The sequence below is a fragment of the Macaca fascicularis genome, chromosome 5 (genome assembly GCF_037993035.2).
Source record: "Macaca fascicularis isolate 582-1 chromosome 5, T2T-MFA8v1.1".
NCBI classification, from domain to species: Eukaryota; Metazoa; Chordata; class Mammalia; order Primates; family Cercopithecidae; genus Macaca; species Macaca fascicularis.
The window spans coordinates 132,882,632-132,904,487 of NC_088379.1; the positions used below are offsets into that span (position 1 = coordinate 132,882,632).

General features: G+C 37.1%; 1 protein-coding gene and 1 long non-coding RNA gene across 4 annotated transcripts in view; one reads left to right on the plus strand and one right to left on the minus strand.

The window, feature by feature from the left end:
- PLK4 (polo like kinase 4) lies at positions 1–18,528 on the plus strand. 3 transcript variants are annotated; one of them, XM_005555889.4, is made up of 16 exons: positions 1–256; positions 925–1,020; positions 2,708–2,803; positions 2,885–2,999; positions 5,149–6,169; positions 6,841–6,941; positions 9,270–9,640; positions 10,498–10,602; positions 10,983–11,085; positions 11,766–11,915; positions 13,019–13,152; positions 13,247–13,338; positions 13,468–13,615; positions 14,392–14,532; positions 16,261–16,367; positions 17,887–18,528. In XM_005555889.4, exons 1-16 carry the CDS (start codon positions 227–229, stop codon positions 17,987–17,989), a joined length of 2,913 nt encoding a protein of 970 aa, XP_005555946.2. In that variant the 5' UTR covers positions 1–226; the 3' UTR covers positions 17,990–18,528. The 3 variants fall into 3 exon arrangements, with proteins under 3 accessions (XP_005555946.2, XP_015306296.2, XP_073896525.1); XM_015450810.3 differs by having other exon boundaries at positions 2,712–2,803; XM_074040424.1 differs by lacking the exons at positions 2,708–2,803; positions 2,885–2,999.
- LOC135970999 (uncharacterized) overlaps positions 7,035–21,856 on the minus strand; it is a 25,114-nt gene continuing 10,292 nt past the window's right edge. Inside the window, exon 2 of the long non-coding RNA XR_010586991.2 lies at positions 7,035–7,153. This is a non-coding gene — a long non-coding RNA (uncharacterized lncRNA). The remainder of the gene's footprint in view (positions 7,154–21,856) is intronic.

The window sequence follows — 21,856 nt, forward strand, 5'->3', positions numbered from 1 at the left end:
GGACGGCAACCGGCGGGAGTTTTTCAAAATGGGAGTGCATAGGCACCGCCCAGGCCTCGGAAGGTGTCAGGGAGAACTTTCCGTGGTTTTAGCGTCGTCGCCTGGAGCGGCGGTCTAGAGAGCCGAGCCTGATGGGCGCCAAGACCGGCTGGCTGCTTGGAGCGCTGCCTCGAAGGGACTGCGTGAAGGAAACTAATCCGGAGAACCCAGGCCAGGGTCTGGAAATATGGCGACCTGCATCGGGGAGAAGATCGAGGTGAAAAGACTAGGCAGTCTGCAGCGGGGCGGGTGGGAGTAGTTGTGGGATGACACGAGACCGCTGTGGGAAGGGGAGCGAACGAAGCTAACGGCTGCGGGGCGGGCACCGAGGTGCTTAGGGAGGGTCCCAACCGCCCAGGCCTCAGCTGTTTAGGGGCGGAGCGGCCCGCCCCGCGGAGACAGTAAGAGTAGGGGAGGCGGGACAGGTGAGTCCCTCGCCGCCTGGCAGTGTCCCCAGGCACTGCGGCTTTCTGTCAGCAATCCCGCCCGAGCTGCCGCGCTAGAGCAGGGCAGGGCTACCTCACACTTCTCCAAGGGGATGGCGGTTATCTCCGGCGGGAGCTGCGGCGGGATTCTGACCAGGCCCTCGGCTCCCAGGGGTTGGCTGGAGATGGGAGGAGGGCGCTTAGGCTGCACTGAGGTTGAGGAACCAGATCACTAGGGTGCACCATCACCCTGAGCTTCCAGTCCAGCCTGGAAGCTCAGGGATCCCCGCACGGAGTCAACATGCCTTCCACCCTAGACACCTGCTGCATCGAGGTGTAATACCTGCCTGAATTTTGTCAAATTCCCCACTCGATCCATTTTATCTTCTTTTTCCATCCCCTTCCCATCTTCCTTTCTACTGTGAGTCATCACACATAATCTTTAATTTTAACTTTTAAGGATTTTAGAGTTGGAAATCTGCTTGGTAAAGGATCATTTGCTGGTGTCTACAGAGCTGAGTCCATTCACACTGGTTTGGAAGTTGCAATCAAAATGGTAAGAATAAACTAATCAACTTCTCTCCTGTACTTTGCAAGTAACTAGAGAGGTATCAGAGATGTAAGAAACTCCTTACCCACCAGCCTTTCCTTTGATTATGGTGTAAGGAACACTTTGCATAGGCAGAAGACAATAGTGCCAAGTCCAGCCGTTGAACTTAAGACTATTTTAGGAAAGCCTTGACCTTGCTTAAATAAGTTTTATCTTCATTAATGTTCAGTAGACCTCGTTTATGGTGTAATTATCCATACTTGGAGTAATTAGTAGAAATCAACTAACAAATAATTTGTTTGTAAGAGTTCATTGTGTATAATTCTGTATTTTCCTGTAACAATAAAAAATATTATTCTTGATTGTTAGAAGTCAGTCTAATAGGAGTAACATAAACATAAGCAAATTAAGAATCATTTGTCAGCCGGGTGGGTGGCTCACGCCTGTAACCTTAACACTTTGGGAGGCTGAGGCAGGTGGATCGCCTGAGCTCAGGAGTTTGAAAACAACTGTGCAACATGGTGAAACCTCCTCTCTACCAAAAATACAAAAATTAGCTGGTGCGGGCACGGTGGCACATGCCTGTAATCCCAGTACTTTGGGAGGCCGAGGCGGGTGGATCCCCTGAGGTCGGTAGTTCAAGACCAGCCTGACTAACATGGAGAAACCCCGTCTCTACTAAAAATACCAAATTAGCCGAGTGTGGTGGCACATACCTGTAATCCCAGCTACTCTGGAGGCTGAGCAGGAGAATTGCTTGAATCCGGGAGGCAGAGGTTGTGGTGAGCCGAGATCGCACCATTGCACTCCAGCCCAGACAACAAGAGCAAAACTCCATCTCAAAAAAAAAAAAAAAAATTAGCCGGGTGTGGCGGCACGTGCCTGTGGCCCCAGCTACTCAGGAGGCTGAGGTGGGAGGATTGCTTCCGCCTGGGAGGTTGAGGCTGCAGTGAACTGTGATCATGTCGCTGCACTCCAGCCTAGGTGACAGAGTGAAACCCTGTCTTTTAAAAAAAAAAAAAATCATTTATCTAAACCACTTAGAAAAAGAAGTGGAGGCCGGGCGCGGTGGCTCAAGCCTGTAATCCCAGCACTTTGGAAGGCCGAGACGGGCGGATCACGAGGTCAGGAGATCGAGACCATCCTGGCTAACACGGTGAAACCCCATCTCTATTAAGAAATACAAAAAACTAGCCGGGCGAGGTGGCGGGCGCCTGTAGTCCCAGCTACTCGGGAGGCTGAGGCCGGAGAATGGCGTAAACCCGGGAGGCGGACCTTGCAGTGAGCTGAGATCCGGCCACTGCACTCCAGCCTGGGTGACAGAGCGAGACTCCGTCTCAAAAAAAAAAAAAAAAAAAAAAAAAGAAAAAGAAAAAGAAAAAGAAATGGAGGTTTTGCTTTAAAATTTGCCTGAATTGGGATTTTTTTTTTTCTTACAGTTAGGCTGATTGTGCTATTAGATTATTTAAATTGAGATGGGATATTAGAATTAATTGGGCAAACTTTTACCAAGCATCCTCTCTGCCAAGCACTCTGCTAGGTGCATGAGGAAAACAGGTAACAGTAGGTTGACCGCAAAGACATATAAAAGGACTTCAGTCTATTTTAAATTAAAGTATACTTTATTTTCAAAGTTCACTTTTAACCAGTTTACATTTGAAAGTCTGTCAACATTTAAACCTGTTATTTTTAGATAGATAAGAAAGCCATGTACAAAGCAGGAATGGTACAGAGAGTCCAAAATGAGGTGAAAATACATTGCCAATTGAAGCATCCTTCTATCTTGGAGGTAAGATACAAATTTTGTAGAAGTGACCAAGGACAGTGAATTTTTGAATATTTTAATTTATTATGCCCTTTCACATTTCAGCTTTATAACTATTTTGAAGATAGCAATTATGTATATCTGGTATTAGAAATGTGCCATAATGGAGAAATGAACAGGTATCTAAAGAATAGAGTGAAACCCTTCTCAGAAAATGAAGGTAGGCGTCTGTTTTTGTTTGTTTTGTTTGGGTGGATAAAAGTTTTGCATTTTAAAGTGTAGTTTTGAGGAATATGCTATTTTGTAATATATAGTAAAACTGTTTGAATTGTTACTTTCAGCTAGAAAAGATTTCCTCCATCCCAAGCTGCTAATTCTTAAAACAATTCAATTATTACAGTAGCAAAGTAAGAAATTTGTTACCCTTCTGTCCTTAAAACATTTTAAATTAAATTATTGGCAGCAGTTTACTGTGTATTTTTTCAAATGTAGTAAGCTTTTTAGGATGCCATTGGTGACTATAAAGTAGTTCTAAATCAAGCACAAATAGCCATTGAAACTGTTTATTATAGAAAACATGAAACATGCAAGTAGTGTTCTATAATGAGTCCCCTGAACTTAACACTCAGCTTCCCAAACTAGTGACTCATGGTCATATTATTTCATCTTTACCGTTTTTACTACCCTGATTTTCCAAAGTATTTTGACGCAAATTATAGACATATTTTTAACTATAAATATTTCAAAATATAGATTTCTTTAAAAACATAGCCACAAAGTCATTATCACACCTAATAATTCTTTACTATCAAATATATAGCTTCAGATTTCCTCAATTTCTCATGATTTTTTGCAGTTCAAAGCTGAACCAAATAAGGTCTATACATTAACACAAATTATTGTTTTCAAGTTATCTTGCTCTGCTAACTGAGATTACAGACAGGCTAACAGAAGTAGTTGCTGATAGGCTTCTTGTACATCTGAATCTATATAAGCCATTTGGAAAACAATGGGCATAACATTAGTTACGGGAATATTTATATTCTTTGACTCAGGTTCCATTGTTAGACGTTTATTGCAAAGAAATAATGCAAATTGAAAAAAAATGATACTCATATTGATAATGACTACTGCATTTTTTTATAATACTTCATAAAAAAGGCCTTATTAGGCCGGGCGCAGTGGCTCACGCCTGTAATCCCAGCACTTTGGGAGGCTGAGGCAGGTAGATCACCTGAGGTCAGGAGTTCGAGACCAGCCTGGCCAACATGGTGAAGCCCTGTCTCTAATAAAAATGCAAAAATTAGCCGAGCATGGTGGCTCATGCCTGTAATCCCAGCTACTTGGGAGGCTGAGGTGGTTGGATCACAAGGTCCGGAGATCAAGACCATCCTAGCCGACATGGTGAAACCCCGTCTCTACTGAAAATACAAAAAAATTAGCTGGGTGTGGTTGTACTCTCCTGTAATCCCTGCTACTCGGGAAGCTGAGGCAGGAGAATTGCTTGAACCCTGGAGGCAGAGATTGCAGTGAGCTGAGATTGTGCCACTGCACTCCAGCCTGGTGACAGCAAGACTCCATCCTAAAAAAAAAAAAACTTACAAACTGAGTACTTGGGAGAGTTTGGGGGACATCGATGGAACTTTAGCTTTTTCTTTTTTTTAACAATTAGAATATATGTATGAAATGTTTGTGCAATTGTTTTTCTTTTTTTTTTTTTATTTGAGACAGAGTCCTGCTCTGTCGCCCAGGCTGGAGTGCAGTAGCGCTATCTTGGCTCACTGCAAGCTCCTCCTCCCGTGTTCATGCCATTCTCCTGCCTCAGCCTCCTGAGTAGCTGGGACTGCAGGCACCTACCACAGCGCCCAGCTAATTTTTCTGTATTTTTTGTAGAGATGGGGTTTCACTGTGTTAGCCAGAATGCTCTCGATCTCCTGACCTCGTGATCTGCCCATCTCAGCCTCCCAAAGTGCTGGGATTACAGGCGTGAGCCACTGTGCCTGGCCCAGTGTGCAACTGTTTTTCTTAATTGCCATGGTTACCCTAATGACTCTTAATTGCTAAAAAAAATTAAGCTTCTCTTAACTGCATGTAAAACACTCATCAGTTGGAAAGAACAAAGATTAAAAGGAATGCTTAGTTTTCTTAAAGGTTGATATGATATCTTTAGAGTGGTGTGATGGTACCACTCTGGTAATTGCTGGTAATTAAAATGACTGGTAAATCTAAGCTCCAAGCCAGTGTTCTACTACAATGCTGGAATATTGTAGTAGAACATTTACCTGGGTTTCATAATGTATACTAAATACTAGATGCTGAATCTTCCAGAGTTTCCAAATTGTAAATTATCCTTTTTTAAATCCTAACAGCTCGACACTTCATGCACCAGATCATTACAGGGATGTTGTATCTTCATTCTCATGGTATACTACACCGGGACCTCACACTTTCTAACCTCTTACTTACTCGTAATATGAACATCAAGATTGCTGATTTTGGGCTGGCAACTCAGTTGAAAATGCCACATGAAAAGCACTATACATTATGTGGAACTCCTAACTACATTTCACCAGAAATTGCCACTCGAAGTGCACATGGCCTTGAATCTGATGTTTGGTCCCTGGGCTGTATGTTTTATACATTACTTATCGGGAGACCACCCTTTGACACTGACACAGTCAAGAACACATTAAATAAAGTAGTATTGGCAGATTATGAAATGCCAACTTTTTTGTCAATAGAGGCCAAGGACCTTATTCACCAGTTACTCCGTAGAAATCCAGCAGATCGTTTAAGTCTGTCTTCAGTATTGGACCATCCTTTTATGTCCCAAAATTCTTCAACGAAAAGTAAAGATTTAGGAACTGTGGAAGACTCAATTGATAGTGGGCATGCCACAATTTCTACTGCAATTACAGCTTCTTCCAGTACCAGTATAAGTGGTAGTTTATTTGACAAAAGAAGACTTTTGATTGGTCAGCCACTCCCAAATAAAATGACTGTATTTCCAAAGAATAAAAGTTCAAATGATTTTTCTTCTTCAGGAGATGGAAGCAGTTTTTATACTCAGTGGGGAAATCAAGAAACCAGTAATAGTGGAAGGGGAAGAGTAATTCAAGATGCAGAAGAAAGGCCACATTCTCGATACCTTCGTAGAGCTTATTCCTCTGATAGATCTGGCACTTCTAATAGTCAATCTCGAGCAAAAACATATACAATGGAACGATGTCACTCAGCAGAAATGCTTTCAATGTCCAAAAGATTAGGAGGAGGTGAAAATGAAGAGAGATACTCACCCACAAACAACAATGCCAACATTTTTAACTTCTTTAAAGAAAAGACATCCAGTAGTTCTGGATCTTTTGAAAGACCTGATAACAATCAAGCACTGTAAGAATAACTCTATCAAAGACATTTTGGTTTTTGTAACGTTATACTAGTATAAATATGAAGCTGCATCTAAGCGGGGGGTTACCAGGGAAATGAATGTCTAAAAAAAAAAACAAAAACACTCATATGGATTTTGACCTATGGTTAACAGTCTTAAAAGGAGTGTGTGTGTTCATGAATGTGTTTATAAAATTGTTTAATATTTGGAAATTCTTAGTCTTATTTTTTAATTTTATATGGAGTGAGTCTCCAGTGCAAAGTATCATATATATTAGTCATGCCTTACCCCCAAAGTACTTTAATAATAACTGTATACATAGATAGAAAAGCTGAGCCTGAGTGTTCATAACACTGACTTCTTCCAACATGAAAACTAATTTTTAGTGACTGTAGTGTGTGATTTTTTCTTTTTCTGTTCATTTTATGATTTTTATGCTTAAATTATAAGAGGGCAGTAGCCACATAGAAATGCTGTCAAAGTACCCTGGGCATTTTGGCATGGGAGTTTAGCTTTTTAGAGATAGCATAGTTATGCCAATATTGTTTTCTATAGTTATTCTAAAATGTTCAGGTATTCAAATCAGAAGAAATCCTTTTCTAATATTTTTACCTTAAAAAGTTACCTGATAATTTTTTATTAGCTTATGAGATTTTTTTGTTTGTTTATATAGCTCCAGTCATCTTTGTCCAGGAAAAACTCCTTTTCCATTTGCAGACCCGACACCTCAGACTGAAACGGTACAACAGTGGTTTGGGAATCTGCAAATAAATGGTGAGTTTTTAATGGAGTATTTAATCAAGAATTAATTACTTGGACACTTACCAAGCATTGCAGTGTTGTATATGAGATTTTTAAAGAAAATCATTTTCTTGCTTGGTGCAGTAGTTCATGTCTGTAATCCCAACACTTGTGAGGCCAAGGCAGGTGGATTGCTTGAGGCCAGGAGTTCAAGACCAGTTTGGGCACATAACAAGACCCTGTATCTACAAAAAATAAAAAATCAGTTGAGTGTAGTGGCATGTACCTGTAGTGCCAGCTACTTGAGAAACTAAGCCGGGAGGATTGCCTGAGCCCAGGATTTCAAGGCTGCAGTGAGCTATGATCACACTGCACTCCAGCCTGTGTGACAAGAGACAGAGACCCTGTCTCAAAAAAAAAAAAAAAGCATTGGCCAGGTGTGGTGGCTCATGCCTGTAATCCTAGCACTTTGGGAGGCCAAGCCAGGCAGATCACTTGAGGTCAGGCGTTCAAGACCAGCCTGGCCAACATGGTGAAACCCCGTATCTACTAAAAATACAAAAATTAGCTGGACGTGGTGGCACACACCTGTAATCCCACCTACTTGGATGGCTGAGGCACAAGAATCACTTGAACCCGGGAGACAGAGGTTGCAGTGAGCTGAGATCACGCCACTGCACTCCAGCCTGGGTGATAGAGTGAGACTCTGTCTCAGAAGAAAAAAAAAGCACTTTCAGTATGTCTCAATAAAGCTGTCTTACAGTGTTTGAATATTTGCTATAAGTCCGCCACTGTCCTTAATGTTTAACATATATTAAGTTCTCACAAACATGAGGAAGATACTGTTATTATCTCCTTACAGATGAGGAAACTGGGTACACGTCTCAATTTGCCCAAGCTATGTGACCATTCAGTAGAGGAGCCAGGGTTCGAACATAAGTAGTCTGGCTCGGAGACTTTATTCTTAACCCCTGCTCTTGCAGCCACTCTATAATCAGCACCTTCTATCAGTGCCCATAAAATAATCAAAAGATGATTGACCTTACTTTTAAGTGGAAGCTGATAAGGACATTATAGGGTACCAGTGGGACCTCACACTAAAGTACAGAGCTACTAAAACCTAAACATTTTTAAACAGCTGTCATCCAAGTCATTATGTTGTTTATAATACAGAGTTTGAAGGTTAAATAATGAACATGACAGATTCACAGAAGGTGAACTGGGAAATAATGATGGAAAAAAGAATAAAAAAGACATATGGAGGGGAGAAGATGATTTTTTACCAAGTATCGTATTGCCTCATAGACAAAAAGCAAATAACACAGCTGTAATTTAAGCAGAGAGTTGTATGTTATCTTGAGTCTATTCTTCTTTTCTTTTTTTTTAATGTATATTATTCTCAGAAGCCCAAAAGGAAATTAATCTTTTGTACTAATTGGAGATAATTCAGGTTTGTTTTTTAAACTATAAAACTGCCACATACTTAGTTTTTCACATCTGTTGTGTTTACAGATACTTATATTTAGTAACACAGACTTGTCTGAGATGGAGAAATAACCTTGTTTATAATAATCCAGTAGTGCTCCTGCAATTTTTCAGTATATTATTTGATACAAAATACTTTCTGTCATAATGAGAGTGGGGGGAAAGCAGTAAAAAGTCATTTAAGAAAAAAACTGTAATTCAAATTTTTAGAGTGTAGCATTGAAAAATTGCCTTACCAAGTTTTATATAATCTAATCATTTGAAGCCTTTAAAAGATGCTGTTCTATATGTGAACTTTAAAACCATACAAAATAAAAATTGGTAAAATTAATGACTTTTAAAAAATGTGTGTGCAAGTACATTTGTAATGTTAAATATTACTGTTAAAGCTGTTCATATAGTGTTTTTGCTTTTAGTTGCATATTTTCATTAATTACAAGTATTTCTAAGTAAAGATGGGCTAGACAGTTCTTAGCTTAAAGAGAGTAAATTTATATATTTTTCTCATGTAGAATGATTACTTGGGAACTCAAATCTGCTTTTGTTGCAGCATTGGCGATTGCATGCTTTAGGATTAATAGGTGACCATATAGTGACTGGTTTTTGCCTTAATTGAAAAATTAATTTTATGTTAATATCTTTTGTGTCTTAGTCTTAGGAATACTAAAGATATTTCTTCACAATCTGGTTTAAAATGTTCTTTCAAAGTCATGTCTTAAACTGCTTATTTGTTAGAAAATTATGAGCTCTTATTTTGTTTTTTTTTACTAGATTTCTTTTGTTTAAAAAATGCTATTATAATCAGAGTGACATTGTTTTGGGTCAACTTGAGTTTTTAGTTATTTACTAAATTGCTTCATTCTATGTATATTACAGCTCATTTAAGAAAAACTACTGGATATGACAGCATCAGCCCAAACCGGGATTTCCAGGGCCATCCAGATTTGCAGAAGGACACATCAAAAAATGCCTGGACTGATACAAAAGTCAAAAAGAACTCTGATGCTTCTGATAATGCACATTCTGTAAAACAGCCAAATACCGTGAAATATATGACTGCACTTCACAGTAAACCTGAGATAATCCAACAAGAATGTGTTTTTGGCTCAGATCCTCTTTCTGAACAGAGCAAAACTAGGGGTATGGAGCCACCATTGGGTTATCAGAATCGTACATTAAGAAGCATTACATCTCCGTTGGTTGCTCACAGGTTAAAACCAATCAGACAGAAAACAAAAAAGGCTGTGGTATGTCTGTTATTTTCCTAAGTTACTACATAACATTTTACTTGAGAATACAATTCTTGAAAACATATTTTTTAGTCCTCTGTAATGTCCTTGTACTTTGGGGTGTATACATGATGAACTTTATTAAAGAGAAAAGAGACTGGGTGTTTATGGAAAAACAGCTCTTGTTTCCCTGTCTTCTTAAGAATAGTGAATTGATACTGATACGTTTTGAATTTTAAATTATTAATTTAAAGTAGATTTGAATGAAAAACATTTTAAAATAATACTGGCTCTATGCTGGGTTAAAGATTATTTTGTTCACAATTCCAGTCAGTGAGCTAATATTATCCTTTTGCTTCTATTTTTATTGTTTCTAAATTTAATCCCATCTCAATTTTTAAAAAACTAGAAAATATAACTTTTATTTTTTTAGCATCTGGAACTAAAGAAAAGGCATATGCACATTTAAGTTTAGAGTTTAAAAATTATTGTATGTGAACTGAGAATGCTGTGTGTTTTTTTAATTCTATCTTTATCCTGTTCTTTGTTCGCATTTTACTTCCCATTTCATCCTTGCCTTTGTTTGGCTTGCTATTATCTTTTCAAAGTCCTTATTCTCCACCCTACCTTCTGTTTGCTTTCTGCTCATTGATTATCATTTGACACTTCATTATACATTCTTACCTTTGCACCATATGGTTCACAGTTGTGCTCAAATATACCTCTGATCTGGACTGTTATAGTGAAGCAGCTATTTGATTTTGACTTCAATATTTGTTTCTGCCATGGTTAAGTACTCCTAAGTATTATGTATGTCAGAGCTGTTCTAGTAAACAAAATAATTATTACTGATTTTTTGGGTTTTTTTTTTTTAGGTGAGCATACTTGATTCAGAGGAGGTGTGTGTGGAGCTTCTAAAGGAGTATGCTTCTCAAGAATGTGTGAAAGAAGTTCTTCAGATATCTAGTGATGGAAATATGGTAATGTGTAGTTACTTTATTACCTTGCAACTTCAAATTATCGTTTAAGCACATTTAGCATTCTAATTCATTTTATAATGATAAGTTTTTTTTTAATCAGTTTCCTGGTATGATAGTGTCTCTGGAATTCAAAAATTGAAATAGCATATTAAATATATTTAAATAAATTGGTGCAGTGTTAAAAATAATTATATCTGGTAAGAAAATCTAAACTTTTGGTTTAAGTTAAAAAACAAAAAAATTACTTTTACATAATATGTAACATTTTTCTATAAAATAATATTTAATGTTACATTTAAACACTTTTTATATGTTTTAGCAAAATATAGTACTGGAACTTAATGTCATGTAATTAGAATTTTAAAAAAATATTTTGGCAGATCACTATTTATTATCCAAATGATGGAAAAGGTTTTCCTCTTGCTGATAGACCACCCTCACCTACTGACAACATCAGTAGGTACAGCTTTGACAATTTACCAGGTATGTGAATTTACTAGGGAGTAAATTTTGATAGTAGATTTATATGTATATATGTATAAACTCCATATATAGATATAATAAATTATAAATAGCTTCAGTCAAACTTAAGGTCATATATTCTTGTACTTTGTTTCTGGTGAGAGTTGCATGCCTTTAATGCAATGTTTATTGTTAATATTCTGTGTTATAATGGTACTGTAAGTAAAAACTAACGCTAGAACATTAGTCATATATCTCACAAATGTAATTTGTATACTTGTTTAGAATGTGGCTATAGTTGTGTTAAAAAAATTTCAACATTGTGCTTGCTTCAGAGCACATATACTAAAGTTGGAATGTTACAGAGAACATGGCCCCCGTGACTCACAAATTTATGAAGCCTTCTGTATTTAAAGAATAATTCACCATGTATGTGGCTTTTCACCTTTGAAATCACTGCTGCTACATAAGTGATTATTTATAATTATAGTTAACCAAATTTGACTCCCAGTTTGGTTTCTGAATATTATGGACTGGGGACATAAGTACTGAATAGTAAGACTTCATTGAGGTTACTCTTAGAAAAGAATAAGAAAATCTGTCTAATGTAACCCTATTAGAAATCACAATAAATAGATAAAACTATATGTCAGGTCAACACTTTCTTTCCTAATGTTAAGTTTTTTTTTTTTTTTCCTTAGAAAAATACTGGCGAAAATATCAATACGCTTCCAGGTTTGTACAGCTTGTAAGATCTAAGTCTCCCAAAATCACTTATTTTACAAGATACGCTAAATGCATTTTGATGGAGAATTCTCCTGGTGCTGATTTTGAGGTTTGGTTTTATGATGGTAAGTACCATTTGGAAATGGTAATTTGTTCCTTTAGTTTGTAATTTAGTAGTTATGTATATGTGGGTTTTTAAAATTCAACACAGCCAGTTTTAAAGATGTGTATGTGTGTAACTATACATATAAATTGCACATCAGAGTATACATGTCAGATCATATTTACCAAAATTTATCGAGCCTTCCTTTAAACAATTTATCCTATAATATGTATATTGGTCCTCTTTTCCTACTTAGCTCCGGTTTACATCTAGGCTGATGGTATAAAAATCACATGAAATGAGCGATGTCCTATTTATTATTAGAACTCTTAAATGGACATATACCAAATTATCAGAATTATAAATGTAGCAAAAAGGATAGGGTTGAGTCTAAATCTATTCTGTAAAGATGAATGTTCTTATTTTCTAAATCTATTCTATAAAAATGAACTATTTTTTTTTTTTTTTTTTTTTTTTTTTTGAGACGGAGTCTCGCTCTGTAGCCCAGGCTGGAGTGCAGTGGCCGGATCTCAGCTCACTGCAAGCTCCGCCTCCCGGGTTCACGCCATTCTCCGGCCTCAGCCTCCCGAGTAGCTGGGACTACAGGTGCTGCCACCTCGCCCGGCTATTTTTTGTATTTCTTAGTAGAGACGGGGTTTCACCGTGTTAGCCAGGATGGTCTCGATCTCCTGACCTCGTGATCCGCCCATCTCGGCCTCCCAAAGTGCTGGGATTACAGGCTTGAGCCACCGCGCCCGGCCAAAAAATGAACTATTTTTTAATCTATAAAGCTCCTTTAAGGGACACAAAGCATTCATATCACACGGTACACATATAATTATAGCTATCCTTCAATTATGTTTTTGTATGAATATAGTGATTTTTTAAAATATAGAAGTATCAGGCTTAAACCAGATATATGTTGGGAAAAATATGGATGACCTATATTTATTGAATACTTTGATAGTCTCATTTTATTAATAGTCAATAAATGAATAAAAACGATACCTTGATCTAGGTGCCATTATATACTGGTATGATAATAAATATAAAATCTAGGAATATTTTAAAAAAGGATAAGAAAACAGTTTCCTGATTTTTTTTTTTTTTTTTTTTTTTTTTCAGGGGTAAAAATACACAAAACAGAAGATTTCATTCAGGTGATTGAAAAGACAGGGAAGTCTTACACTTTAAAAAGTGAAAGTGAAGTTAATAGCTTGAAAGAGGAGATGAAAATGTATATGGACCATGCTAATGAGGTACGTACCTAATTATAGGTTTTTCATACCAATTAATAACGATTACAAATGACATAGGTGAAACAATGACGGAAGCACTCTTCTTTTGAAATAGGGTCATCGTATTTGTTTAGCACTGGAATCCATAATTTCAGAAGAGGAAAGGAAAACTAGGAGTGCTCCCTTTTTCCCAATAATCATAGGAAGGTAAATGTCTGAAAATTTTAAACATGTGGCTAAAATGTTTTAAAAGTTTGGTGTTTATATTATAAACATTCTTTAGTTTTCTGTAAATTGAAAGCTTCAAGGGAATATATTCGGACTTTTCTCCTTCAGAAAACCTGGTAGTACTAGTTCACCTAAGGCCTTATCACCTCCTCCTCCTGTGGATTCAGATTACCCAACGAGAGATAGAGCATCTTTCAATAGAATGGTCATGCATAGTGCTGCTTCTCCATCACAGGCACCAATCGTTAATCCCTCTGTAAGTAAATATATGTCACTTCTATACTTTAAACCTTTCAATGATTGCCTGATGCCCTTCATATAAAATAGTTTATTGTGACTTTACTATCATCTACGTACTTTTCCAGCCTCATCCTGAGCCACTTTATCCTATACTATCTATGTTTGAGCCTCAAAGGCCTTCTTTCAGTTCTTTAAACAAGTCAAAGGGCCTTTTCACATGCTGTTCACTTGACCTGGAACTCTTTTCCCCAAACACTTAACTTTATATGCGTAAGTCTTATTTTTCAAGTCTCTGTTTAAATGTTACCTCAATGAGCCCTAATCTCAGCCCTCTCGGAAAAGCTAAATGTATTAACATATACATATATAGTTGTTTTATTTTTACTAGTAAAATATCATTAATTGCCTAAATGCTCATGATAGACTCATGGTTAAATTTATTATATATTTAATGAACATGGCGATGAAGATTATATAGCAGTGTAGAAAAATGCAACATTAAAGAAACAGGTGTGTATGTTTGTGTGTACTCACACACATGCACAAAAAGAACATGCCATGGGATAAAAAGATGAAAGAAATCCACCAAAATGAAAACAGCAATTCTGCAGGGGGGTGGGGGATTCTTTTCTGTATTTTTCTAATTTCCAATAATGTAGTTATATTTTCATTAAAACATTTTTGTTTTTAAAAAATTAAGCTAATGAAAAATCCCATAATTGTCTGCTTTTGCTGAATTTGGCTTATAAAAATGCTGAGGAATAATATCTTCCTGTCTTTTATTCTTTGTAGATGGTTACAAATGAAGGACTTGGTCTTACAACTACAGCTTCTGGAACAGACATCTCTTCTAATAGTCTAAAAGATTGTCTTCCTAAATCAGCACAACTTTTGAAATCTGTTTTTGTGAAAAATGTTGGTTGGGCTACACAGGTGAGAAGTTTCTAGTACAGTGCATTTTCTTGTTATGAATTTCTTTTCATTTTCACACTGATAAGACAATTACCAAAAAATACAAATCATTGTAATGCTATATTTTTACAAGGAAGTTTTGTACCTTTTTACATTAGTTATATCATGAAAAATGTTAACTTCTTAAATTTGTGTTCAGTTGGAAGACTCCAGACATTGCTGATAACAGGTTGTCTGCTAGGGCTTGGGTGACCAACTTTTGCCATTTGTTTTTAAATTAGAGGTCATGATAGTGACTAATTGTGAAGAGTAGAGTGTGATATTTGTGACGTTTTAGGTTTTGGAAATTATTTGTAATCAATATTAGTAGAGTAACTTTTTATTTTTTTGAGATGGAGTCTCACACTCTCGCCCAGGCTGGAGTGCAGTGGCGCAATCTCAGCTCACTGCAAGCTCCGCCTCCTGGGTTCACGCCATTCTCCTGCCTCAGCCTCCCGAGTAGTTGAGACTACAGGCGCCCACCACCATGCCCAGCTAATTTTTTGTATTTTTAGTAGAGACGGAGTTTCACCATGTTAGCCAGGATGGTCTCAATCTCCTGACCTTGTGATCTGCCCGCCTCAGCCTCCCAAAGTGCTGGGATTACAGGCGTGAGCCACTGCACCCAGCCAGTAGAGTAACTTTCATTTGGCAAAAGAAGAAAAGGATTTTTCCATTAAAAGTCAAGTGAAAGCCAGGTGTGATGTCACGTGCCTATAGTCCCAATTACTCAAGAATCTGAGGTGGGAGGGTCATTGGAGTCCAGGAGTTTGAGGCCAGCCTGGGCAACAAAGCAAGACCCCATCTCTTTTAAAAAGTGAAGTCAGTATTGAGTTTCAAACTTATAGAATTTTATGTAGTTGTGAACCTATATGTGTATATTATCTAAAATCTTGAAACTTGGAGACTTCTGAGCCTGACACATGTACTTTTACTTAACAGTGAAGTAAAATGCAACCTAGTACTTTATGGGGGTAGGTAACATTTGTTGGGCACCTGCTTTGTGGTACCTACCATGTTTTTCACATACATTGTCTAGTTTATCCCCCAAAATAACCTAGTAAAGGTGATGTATCTCCTTTTATAGATAGTAAAATTATGCTTCATAATGGTAGAGTAACTTACACAATCCTGTACTATACTCTTAAGTTGGCAGAGTCCAGATGTAAGCCTAGGTCGGTTTGATTTGGCGTCCATGTACTATGCACTTCTCCATTTTGAGTGACACATTGTGACTATTAATGACTAAAGAAGAAGTTTCAGAGGCTAAAATGTAATATTCTCAGGCCAGGAAAGAAATTCTGATGGCTTAAGGACAAAGAAAATGTTGCTTTTATTTCCTAAATCTCTTCTTGTTAAATACTAAATATTTCTTGTGGGGGAAAAAAACCAACAACCAAGAAATCCTAGTGGAAATTAATGGGAAACGGGATTCACTTATAATAATTTTAATATTATAATATCTTAGCTATTAAAGGAATAACCTGAAAAAGACATGAATATTCTCAGTGCTACTGCCATCATAGCCCCAAATTTGTAGTCACTTAGAGAGTTTTTTTTTTTTTTTAACTGTGGAAAACCTGTTAAATATGTTAAATATTAATACAGAACCACAAACCCTCTCCTGTATAGTAATTTTGTATGCTGCTACTGCTGCTTTTTTTTTTTTTTTTCTATGCCTGGTCTTACCCATGCTTACTATTTTTCTAGTTAACTAGTGGAGCTGTGTGGGTTCAGTTTAATGATGGGTCCCAGTTGGTCGTGCAGGCAGGAGTGTCTTCTATCAGTTATACCTCACCAAATGGTCAAACAACTAGGTAAGTTCTTAAAATACTGGTTGAGATTCAGCCATTTGCTATAATTTCTCTTTCTCTATGTGTTGAAATAGATGATTTAATAAAGATACTTCTTTCATTTTGACAATGATCGTGTGATTCTTTAAACTGTTAATTATTCTTAGCAGTTCATATAGTCATTAATGCATATTTTATGATTATCTATATTAAACGCAGGGCAACTGGTATGAGTAATCCACTCTAAGAGGCTGGGTTCCTTGTAGCCTCACTGTTATAGCATAACTCGATGGCCCTTTTCAGAAGTAAGGGACTTCTAATTCTAGGTTCAAATAATATACCACACCTGTTTACTTAAAAGAACAGAAAAAAGAAATCTTTATTTTAAGATATAACCTGCTTATTTTTCCCAAATGAAAGGCTATATCCCCAATCTAATGTAAAGTGATTAATGTTTGAAAGACTTTTTTGAATGTGTATATTCATTCTATATGAAAATGTGTGTCAGGCACCAAGCCAAAAATAAGAAATCTGGCAATGCGAAAAAAAAGGAGTTGTTTGCTTTCCTCATTTAAATCAGAACTTACTAAAAATAGGGTACTGATGATGCCAATGCAGATGTGCTCTTTTATGAGAACTGCTTATTGTAATGGAAGTACTTGGGACAAATATGTGTAGATACCTGCCAACTGCATTTTTGTGTTAAATTTAGATAATGCAGTGCCATCACTTAAATAACTATGTTTCAAGTGAGAGGCTTTTTCAAAAGCTCTTTGAGGTGCTCCAGAAAGTGGAAGGATGCAGATGCAAAGTGGGTAAAACCCTTGTTCCCAGGATACATGTTGACATTTTATTTGGTATGGTCATTTGGAAATTGCTAACATTTAAATAGAAATATATTCATAATGTGTTTAGCTTGATATTTTTCTGTATAATTAGGGCTTTTTTTTTTTTTTTTTTTTTTTGGAGACAGTCTCGCTCTGTTGCCCAGGCTGGAGTCAGTGGTGTGACTTGGCTCACTGCAACCTCCGCCTCCTGGGTTCAAGCAATTCTCCTGCCTCAGCCTCCCAAGTAGCTCAGATTACAGGCATACACCACCACACCCGGCTAATTTTGTATTTTCAGTGAAGACAGGGTCTCCACATTTTGGCCAGGCTGGTCTCAAACTGCTGACCTCGTGATCCTCCCACTTTGGCCTCCCAAAGTGCTGGGATTACAGACGTTAGCCACCACGCCTGTCTGGGGCCTTTTAAATTTAATGAGGAATCCAGATATTTGGCTTGCTTTTGAAATGATGAAGCCAGTTAAAGTTTGTCTAATTTTCCTTCTGTTATTTAAATATATTTAGAAAATGGTCTGTTTTAAAAGAAAAGAAACTGTGTATGCTTCACTTGATTTAGGTATCTAATAAATAATTGTTATAATTTTTCTATGGTGCCTCTTGTTATTGAAGAATTACCGAAAAATATAATGTGCTTTTTGGGACTCTCAGGACCAAGTAATTCAGTTATGATTTTGTCTTTTTTTCTTTTGCTTCATTTAGGTATGGAGAAAATGAAAAATTACCAGAATACATCAAACAGAAATTACAGTGTCTGTCTTCCATCCTTTTGATGTTTTCTAATCCGACTTCTAATTTTCATTGATTAAAACTCCTTTCAGACATATAAGTTTAATAAATAACTTTTTTGTTGGCTTTCAAGTAAAGTGATTTTTTTTAATCTAATATAAAGTCTTCAGAAAGCCTTTCTAGGAAAGAATTTTAACCTATAATGTAAAGGATGTATTCTGAGAGAACAAAGCAGAATGAACCTTGAATCACTTACTAAATATAGTGGGTATAAAACAGAATACCTGACTTTGCTCTTAGACCTTAACTCCCAAACTTACTATGTTCATATATTTGTATTGAACAATCTTTTAAGAGCAAAAATGTAAATGATGTGTGGTTTATTTGTGCTTTTATTGTTTTCCCTGCGTCTCAGACATGTTGAGAATCATGGACAAAACCTGCTGGAATTTTGGAATTTTTGAACATGTAAATAATGTATATTTATGTTATAAGTAACATATGTAAACATGTATATTTGTTTTATATTTATTTTTGTAGCACCAGTGTGTCTCATGAAACATTTTTGCAAATGCATTTTATAAAAAAAAATAAATATAGTGATAAGTTACATTATCTTTTGATTCATTTAATTAAATACTTATTTTAAAATAACTTACCAGTAAACTCACTTTTTAAATTTTGTTGCCTGTTGAGGAGTCAATTAAATTTTAAATATTAATTTTGCAAATGTTAAATACATTGTTTCTCTATTATCTGAAAATCTTGGTATATTTTAATGAATTTTTTTTTAGTTATACGTTAAGTTCTGGATTACATGTGCAGAACGTGCAGTTTTGTTACATAGGTATACATATACCATGGTAGTTTGCTGCACCCATCAACCCATCACCTACATTGGGTATTTCTTCTAATGTTATCCCTCCCCTAGCCTCCCATCCCCCTCAGGCCCCGGTGTGTGATGTTCCCCTTCCTAGGTCCATGTGTTTTTGTTTTTTGTTTTGTTTTGTTTTGTGTGAGACAGAGTCTCACTCTGTTGCCCAGGCTGGAGTGCAATAGCGCTATCTCATCTCACTGCAACCTCTGCCTCTCGGGCTTCAAGCGATTCTCCTGCCTCAGCCTCCCAAGTAGCTGGGATTACAGGTGCATGCCACCATGCCCAGCTAATTTTTGTATTTTTAGTAGAGATGGGGTTTTGCCATGTTGGCCAGGCTGGTCTTGAACTCCTGACCTCAGGTGATCTGCCCACCTTGTCCTCCCAAAGTACTGGGATTACAGGCATGAGCCACCACGCCCAGCCCCATGTGTTCTTATTGTTCGACTCCCACTTATGAATGAGAACATGCAGTGTTTGGTTTTCTAATCTTGTGATAGTTTGCTGAGAATGATGGTTTCTAGCTTCATCCATGTCCCTGCAAAGGACATGAACTCATCCTTTTTTATGGCTGCATAGTATTCCATGGTGTATATGTGCCACATTTTCTTAATCCAGTCTATCACTGATGGGCATTTGGGTTGGTTCCAAGTCTTTGCTATTATGAATAGTGCTGCAATAAATGTACGTGTGCATGTGTCTTTATCATAGAAAGATGTATAATGCTTTAGTTATATGCCCAGTAATGGGATTGCTGGGTCAAATGGTATTTCTAGTTCTAGATCCTCGAGGAATCTCCACACTGTCTTCCACAATGGTTGAACTAATTTATACTCCCACCAACAGTGTAAAAGCGTTCCTATTTTTCCACAACTTCTCTAGCATCTTTTGTTTCTTGACTTTTTAATGATTGCCATTCTAACGGGCATGAGATGGTATCTCATTGTGGTTTTGATTTGTATTTCTCTAATGACCAGTGATGATGAGCATTTTTTCACATGTCTATTGGCTACATAAATGTCTTCTTTTGAGAAGTGTCTGTTCATATCCTTTGTCCAGTTTTTGATGAGGTTGTTTATTTTTTTCTTGTACATTTGTTTAAGGTCTTTGTAGATTCTGGATATTAGCCCTTTGTCAGATGGATAGATTGCAAAAGTTTTCTCCATTCTGTAGGTTGCCTGTTCATTCTGATGATAGTTTCTTTTGCTGTGCAGAAGCTCTTTAGTTTAATTAGATCCCATTTGTCAATTCTGGCATTTGTTGCCATTGCTTTTGGTGTTTTAGACATGAAGTATTTGCCCCTGCCTACGTCCTGAATGATATTGCCCAGGTTTTCTTCTAGGAGTCTTATGGTCCTAGGTCATACATTTAAGTCTTTGATCCATCTTGAGTTGATTTTTGTATAAGGTGTAAGGAAGGGATCCAGTTTCAGTTTTCTGCATGTGGCTATCCAGTTTTCCCAACATCATTTATTAAATAGAGAATCTTTCCCCAATGCTTATGTGTATCAGGTTTGTCAAAGATCAGACGGTTGTAGATGTGTGGTGTTACTTCTGAGGCTTCTGTTCTGTTTCATTGGTCTATATATATGTTTTGGTACCAGTACCATGCTGTTTTCATTACTGTATTCTTGTAGTAAAATTTGAACTCAGGTAGCGTGATGCCTCCAGCTTTGTTCTTCTTGCCCAGGATTGTCTTGGCTATACGGGCTCCTTTTTGGTTCCATATGAAGTTTAAAGTAGTTTTTTCCAATTCTGTGAAGAAAGTCAGTGGTAGCTTGATGGGGATAACATTGAATCCATAAGTTACTTTGGACAGTATGGCCATTTTCACAATATCGATTCTTTCTATCCATCAGCATGGAATGTTTTTCCATTTGTTTGTGTCCTCTCTCACTTCCATGAGCAGTGGCTAATAGTTCTCCTTGAAGAGGTCCTTCACATCCCTTGTAAGTTGTATTCCTAGATATTTTATTCTCTTTGTAGTAATTGTGAATGACAGTTCACTCAAGATTTGGCTCTTTTTCTGTTATTGGTGTATGGGAATGCTTGTGACTTTTGCATTGATTTTGTATTCTGAGACCTTGCTGAAGTTGCTTATCAGCTTGAGATTTGGGACTGAGACAATGGGGTTTTCTAAGCAGACAATCATGTCATCTGCAGGCAGAGATAATTTGACTTCCTCTCTTCCTATTTGAATACCCTTTATTGCTTTCTCTTGCCTGAGTGTCCTGGCCAGAACTTCCAATACTATGTTGAATAGGAGTAGTAAGAGAGGGCATCCTTGTCTTGTGCCAGTTTTCAAAGGGAATGCTTCCAGTTTTTGCCCATTCAATATGATACTGGCTGTGGGTTTGTCATAAATAGTTCTTATTATTTTGAGATACATCCCATCGATGCCGAGTTTATTGAGAGTTTTTAGCATGAAGGGCTGTTGAATTTTGTTGAAAGCATTTTCTGCATCTATTGAGATAATCATTTGATTTTTGTCATTGGTTGTGTTTATGTGATGGATTACGGTTATTGATTTGTGTATGTTGAACCAGCCTTGCATCCCAGGGATGAAACCCACTTGATTATGGTGGATAAGCTTTTTGATGTGCTGCTGGATTCGGTTTGCCATTATTTTATTGAGGATTTTCACATCGATTTCATCAAGGATATTGGCCTAAAATTCTCTTTTTTTGTCCTCATAAAATGAGTTAGGGAGGATTCCCTCTTTTTCTATTGATTGGAATAGTTTCAGAAGGAATGGTACCAGCTCCTTTCTGTACCTCTGGTAGAATTTGACTGTGAATCCGTCTAGTCCTGGACTTTTGTTTGGTTGGTAGGCTATTATTGCCTCAATTTCAGAACCTGTTATTGGTCTATTCAGGGATTCAGCTTCTTCCTGGTTTAGTCTTGGGAGGGTATATGTGTCCAGGAATTTATCCATTTCTTCTAGATTTTCTAGTTTATTTGTGTAGAGGTGCTTATAGTGTTCTCTGACGGTAGTTTGTATTTTTGTGGGATCGGTGGTGATATCCCCTTTATCATTTTTTATTGTGTCTATTTGATTCTTCTCTCTTTA